The sequence below is a fragment of the Arachis ipaensis genome, chromosome B05, assembly GCF_000816755.2.
Source record: "Arachis ipaensis cultivar K30076 chromosome B05, Araip1.1, whole genome shotgun sequence".
NCBI lineage: Eukaryota > Viridiplantae > Streptophyta > Magnoliopsida > Fabales > Fabaceae > Arachis > Arachis ipaensis.
The window spans coordinates 138,844,937-138,851,665 of NC_029789.2; the positions used below are offsets into that span (position 1 = coordinate 138,844,937).

Consider the following 6,729-nt stretch of genomic DNA (forward strand, 5'->3'; position numbering starts at 1 on the left):
TGGGACTTTCTACCCAGAATTTGCATTGAGTTATACAAGCATTCTATTTAGGCTTGTACCTGGTGTTGATCCTTTATTGACTATATGTTTCAAGTGTGCATTTACAATGTGGCTGCTTAGGATGCCTTCGAATTGATTCACCAAAATACCTAAGGATGCAATGCAAAAGAGGAAAAATATTAGAGCATTTGCTGCAGTTAGAATTGAGAAAATATGTTGGGATTTGCTGAAGCTAACTCAGTTGTATCACCATGTTTATTGTAAACCTGTTAAGCGAATCCAATTCTTTAATGACATGTTTTATTCGTTGTTTTAAGTGAAAATGTATTCCTTCTGGAAGATAAATGTTGTAGATACAAGTTTCTTTTGTTATTTCCTTTGACTTTTTGTATCAAATGTAAGATACTATCCCATAACTATGAGAAATATATAATTGATAATTTTTTTTATCCCTAAGTATCTGAGCATATTATTTTGCACTGTATAAGTATAAGATGGAATTCAAGAGAAGTTAACATTTGTTGCATAACATATTACATTGAGAAATTGAAATATCAACGGATATTCAAGTTGCTCATTTTTACCCATTTACAACTACTCTTTCCAGAGATACTAAACGTAAGATACAAGTATAGCTCAATTGCTTTAGTTCCTGGGATAGACTACTATGTAAATTAAGAAGTTTACCAACCTCTCTCCAAAGAGATTATTCTTCAAACTAAAAATAAGAGACAACATCTAATACCCGAAAAACAAAAATAAAGATAAAAATAAAAACATCGTTAAGCTCATTGATCGTGTGCTTGTTAACTGACACTATCAATAACTAGATGTCTGGCACGTACAATGCAAGGCCAATGGTTTTATAGTCTCACACTAGAAGCAAACAAACACTCAATTCTCTTTCACTTCACTTTGTTTCTTCATCTACCTCATACTCATCCTCGTCATCATCGTCGTCGTCGTCCTCATCATCATCAGGTCTTCTGATTCGAGACAGATTGCTTAGCTCAAGTGCACCTTGCTCACCAAAGAACTCATTTCCAAATCTAAAGTCCCGTTGTTTAACCAGAAGCCAGCGGAGTAACCGGTCTTCCTTGTTTAGATAGTGCAGCTCCTTGTTTATTTCAGGAGTAGCCATCATGCTCAGTTGCATCAAATAGCCCTACATCATGGAAAAAAGGAAAACTGCAATACATTAAATTACAATTGACTAATTGATAATTTTCCACTGCCACCTCAGATAAGATTTGTCAGTATGGCTATTTCACATGCAGCATGCGGCAAACCGCACATTCAAAAGAAGCATTCACTCCTTTGATTTTCCAATAAGAAGTTGCAATTCACTTCTTTGAGCCACATGACCACGGTCTAAAATTTACACATCCAATAAATCAACTTCAACTAATGAGCTAGTTATGTTGAACATTTCTCCAAACTATTCAGCATACCAACGGAGCCATTTTTACATTAAGGTTAAACCACATTTATCTGGTAGTTTCTGTAAACACATGGCTCTGTCCACTACTAATATAACCCGAATGATAAAAGCAGTTCACTCACTGAGATTTTGACTTAAACAGTAAAGAAACAAAATTATTCACCAAACAATGGTGATTAGACCACACACCACTGACTCACAGGTAGCTCTGTAATACAACAAGGTGAATTGGTAAATGATACAAATGATGCGCATGTATAACAGAAAAATACCACATCAAACATAACAGTTCCTCGGGTGGGAGGGAACCCTATGCTAATTGGTGAATGAATTCATTAATCTAAAATATCGGTCAAATAAGTAAAATTTTATTAAGTTCCACCATCACCATAAATTTTAAATAATAGATGAGGTCAGCGAAACATCAATTGAATTCCAAATTTCATTAGGCAGAAAAAACACTTGCACACATCAAAGCGATAAATATAAATAAAACTATAATGGAAAAAATAAAAAGAATTGCATATGCATGCACAGTGGAAAGTCATTCAACATTGCGAATAGTCATCAATCTCACCTTAAAATGTCTGCCATCTAACTTTTTTATACCGTAGCCTAATTGAACTTCTCCGAAACTCTTAACACCGGTGACAACCCCATTTCTTCTACAAACATGTTTCCCCACCCTAGTAACCAAATCCAAGAGGTCTCTCTTCTGTACATGGGGCTTAAACAGAAGCATACAATCGTAAGGTGGCATCTTATTCCTCCTGCACTAGGACAGCCAAGTCAGCTCCCTTTCTGCATCAGATAGAAGTTGATTAGGAAGGCTAAAGATGTTGCTAATACCACACCTTTTTAGCAACAAAATTATCAACATCGAACTTGGTTGGATTTCGCTTAAACAATCGGATAGATCCGTGATCTGTGATATCTATTCTAAGGGTACTTGCAGTGGTGGTTTGAAAATGAGGTGAATATCTTCATGGATAAGTTCAATGTGTAAATTTACACATGAGGTTCATCCATAAAAATTTCCACCCTATTTGTACCCCAACCAAACATACCCTAAGATTTCAATTCAATCCAAGTTATATTAACTATATAATGAATCACTGCAAATACTTTCATCTTAAGCACTTCTCTTTATAAATTTCGATACTTATAACAAACAGAACATCAATGAGCTGAAAATTTTACTTTTCCAGTTCTATACATACCATATGTTCTCTCTACCACCAGAAAAATATATAATATACTTTTATTAAAATCTAATTTTTAGTAAAAATATCATACGATAAAAAAGGTACCAAGCAAATCAAACATCAGAAATCCAAAAAAGATTGGGGGGAAAATTTTACCTCAAGTGTAATAGGAATGCAAATGACGGCTTGGTCTGCGGCGCCGACGGCGAGAAGGAGGAGAGTGGATTGTCGAAGGCGGCGGCGGAGGCAGGAGGTGCTGCGAGAGGGTGGGAGAAGAGAAGAGCTCACACTCGAGTAAGAAGAGCGAACGGGTTTGCGAACTGTGATAGTGTGATATTTAAGGCGAGGGCAATTTTGGAAATTCATTTTGTAGTTTCAATGCACCAATCTCTTTTTGGTTGACCCAATGCACCAATTTGGTTCCTAGTTTTTGGTCTGGAATCCTATAACTATCATTTGAAATTTTGTTGATAAAAAAATTATGGTGGTTTTGGGCTAACAAAATGGGCCTCTTATATAGTTTGGGTTTTGGTAATGTATGTATTGTTTTAATAATAACAAATGAATTGTTAACCAAAAAAAAATAACAACTGAATTATTTGATGGGCTCAGCTGGTTTTCAACTAATTAGGTATTTAAAACAATCCACAAAAAATTAACAGAGATAGTTATGTTGGGCGAGTTAAACCCAAAATAGTTCCTGACATTGGTATTGTATATTAAAATTGTCACTCAGATTCTAATTGCATTAATTATGTCCCTGAGATTGACAAAAATGCACCACGTTAGTCCCTAACCAATTTTTCATTGACGGCGTGATGACATGGCATGATGACGTAGGCTGTTAGTAACCCGAGTCACTCCATGATTTGGTCACGTGTAATGGTATGATGATGTGTTGACCAGTGATATGTGGCATGCTAACGTGGATAGTTGTGCCACGTGTCACAGTACTATTTCGCCACGTGTCGCAACAGTATTCGTCCACGTGTCATCCATTATGTCATCATTGTAGATGCACAAAATTAGTCCCTCACTTTGCTTTAAGTGACTCATTTTAATCCCTGAAATTGAATGTCGTGCACCAAACTAGTCCCTTCACCAATTTTTTCACTTTTTTTCGATAAATTCAAAATTATCAATATCTTTGTTTCACATGATATTTAAATACAAGTGCTTTTATAAAATATTTTTTTCTTGCGGGTACCTCTAACCGCTGTCTTGGAGTTGACGTGAAGATATTTCAAGCACCCCCACTACCATTTCCGACCTCTTTCGTCTAGACTGAAGATGTCGAAGATGGTAGTGATGGTGCTTGAAGTGCCTTCAGTTTAGCTCATTTACTTACACACAACGAAAACGTGTATTTCATAAGAACAAAAAAAATGTGTATTTTAATTCTTGATTTCTTGTTATAAACACATTTTTATTAATGAAAAAATATGTCTAATCAATCATATAATTCTTTTTTTATAATAACATACTTATGTATTACAAAATTACCAATGTTAAATTATTATAAAAAAAATTATATAATTAAAACTAAAATCTTAAAAATTTTGATACAAGTACTTGTATTTAAACGATATGTGAAAAAATAAAATTGAAATTAGTGCATCCAAGATATTGAAAATTTTTTATTTTTTAAAAAAAGGGAAAATGTAAAAAATTGGTGAAGGGATTAGTTTGGTACACGACATTCAATTTCAGGGACTAAAATAAGTCACTTAACGCAAAGTGAAGGACTAATTTAGTGCATCTACAATGATGACATAATGGATGACACTTGGACAAATATTGTTGCGACACGTTGAAATTAGTGCATCCAAAATATTAAAAATTTTAAATTTTTTAAAAAAAATGAGAAAAAACTGGTGAAGCGACTAATTTGGTGCACGACATTCAATTTCAGGGATTAAAATGAGTCACTTAACACAAAGTGAGGGACTAATTTGGTGCATCTACAATGATGATATAATGGATGACACGTGGATGAATACTGTTACAACACATAGCACAAATAGACACGTGGCCAAATAGTAATGTGACACGTGGCACAACCATCCATGCCAGCATGCCACATGTCACTAGTCAACACATCATTATACCATTACACGTGGCCAAATCATGGAGTGACACGTGCCACTAACAACCCACGTCATCATGCCATGTCATCACGTCGTTAACGAAAAATTGGTCAGGGATTAACATGGTGCATTTTTGTCAATCTCAGGAACGTAATTAGTGCAATTGGAATCTCAGGGACGATTTTAGTGCACGAAACCAATCTCAAGTACCATTTTGGGGTTTAACTCTATCTTGTGCATACTGTCATAAAGATAAAGATATATACTAAAAATAGAGTAAATAGTCAAATTAGTCCATGAAAGATCACCCATTCTTTAAATTAGTCCCTAAAAGATTTTTTTAATCAAATTCGTCCTTTAAATATTTTAAATTAGTCATGTTAGTTCTTCCGTCACTTCCATTGCTAACGGCTTCAAATTTTGTTGATATTGTATGTTAAGTAACATCAAAACACACACTTAGTAGTTTTAATTGACTATTAACATAATTAGTTTATAAAATTAAGTCAAATCAATCCCAAATTGAGGAATTCCAATAGCTCAAATTTTCTCTTCAATTAGGTTTGATATGATATAATTTCATAAACTTATTATGTAAATAGTCAATTAAGATTCATAGGTGTGTGTTAGAGTATTAGTTAACGTGCTATATTAGCAAATTTTGACACCATCGACAAAAAAATTAACGAAAGGACTAACATGACTAATTTAAAATCTTTAAATAACGAATTTGATTAAAAAAATCTTTCAAAAACTAATTTAGAGAATAAACGATCTTTTAGGGACTAATTTGACCATTTATTCATTAAAAATATGATAATAGAGTTTTTTTATTTTTGATTTATTTAATGTATTAAAATATAAAAAAAAATTGTCTTTTCAAAGTATAATATTTTTTTATGATATTCTTTTGTTTCTCTTTGGCTCATTGTGGCACTTTCTCTTCATCTTATTGCTATTATTTCTCCTTTAAGTTTTTTTCCTCAATAAATTTATACTCATTTATATCAATAATTAAAAAAATTGGCATTTTTTTCAACCCATTATTTACGAATTTGTATTTATAATTTCATTTTACCCTTTTTTTCAAACAAATATGTTTTTTATGAGTTTTGAAATAAATTAGTTACTGAAAATACTACTTTACAACCAGAATAAGACACTATTATTAATAATAGATATATTCCTTTATAGTATAAAAAAAGTTTAAATTGTCATCTCTCTTTTTGATAGTGTAAAATCAAAAGGCACTCAAATGAATTCACCAGATTTGGCCTTGGAAGTATATGAAAACTTATTTTAGAATAATAAAACAGATTTTATTCACACACTTTCTAATTAAGGCAACACTATCTTTTACCCTAAACCATTCAACATTTCAACTAAGTTAAAGCAACACTATCTTTTACCCTAAACCATTCAACATTTCAACTAAGTTAAAGCAACACTATCTTTTATTTGCTGCTTGAAAATTGTATATTCTAAGTTGGAGGTGCAAAATAAAAAAGACAATTTTTCTTCATAGTGTTTGTCTTTAAGAATATGTGGAAAGCTATGAAGAATAAGATACTAATTACCTACTAAGTTCTTGACACTAGAAGCAAGACATGACCATCAACACCGCTTTGGAGACAAGGTTTCTATTTAAATGAATAACAATTTCGGTTGGGGGATACGTGGATAATAAAAAAAAGATTGTATCAATATGGTACTTCTATATATAGTTCTATTAGTATATGTGGGATTTTGTAATAATAACTTAGTTTGAACATAAAATTTGAAAATAAATCAAAATATAGCATATCTTAATTTTGTAAGGTTGGAGTGTGATAGCTAGTATGGTGACCTCATAAAAGAGGAGATTGCATATTATTTAAACTTTAATGATGAGAATGTTAAAATATAATTGTTAAAAATAAACTAATATTTTTAAAATTATCGCTAAAACTAATTTTTCTTGTAGTAGTACTTGTATTACTATTATCCGCTATAAATA

The 6,729-nt window shown here is 32.3% G+C and overlaps 2 protein-coding genes across 2 annotated transcripts in view; one reads left to right on the forward strand and one right to left on the reverse strand.

The window, feature by feature from the left end:
• Positions 1 to 381, forward strand: part of LOC107644420 (golgin candidate 1) — a gene marked incomplete in the record, with an annotated part of 7,447 nt that extends 7,066 nt beyond the window's left edge. The window contains 1 exon segment of the mRNA XM_016348276.2: positions 1 to 381. Coding sequence (XP_016203762.1) covers positions 1 to 29 — 29 coding nt within the window.
• LOC107644421 (30S ribosomal protein S6) lies at positions 501 to 2,989 on the reverse strand. Its single transcript, XM_016348277.2, has 3 exons — positions 2,803 to 2,989; positions 2,019 to 2,242; positions 501 to 1,165 (listed from the first exon to the last, which is right to left on the reverse strand). Exons 2-3 carry the CDS (start codon positions 2,199 to 2,201, stop codon positions 911 to 913), a joined length of 438 nt encoding a protein of 145 aa, XP_016203763.1. The 5' UTR covers positions 2,202 to 2,242; positions 2,803 to 2,989; the 3' UTR covers positions 501 to 910.

Bases quoted from the DNA above. Each gene is read 5' to 3' on its own strand.
- LOC107644421 (XM_016348277.2), bottom strand. From the start codon at position 2,201: ATGCCACCTTACGATTGTATGCTTCTGTTTAAGCCCCATGTACAGAAG. The intron at 1,166-2,018 runs GTGAGATTGATG...TCCATGATGTAG, and splicing joins TAGATGGCAGACATTTTAAG to GGCTATTTGATGCAACTGAG.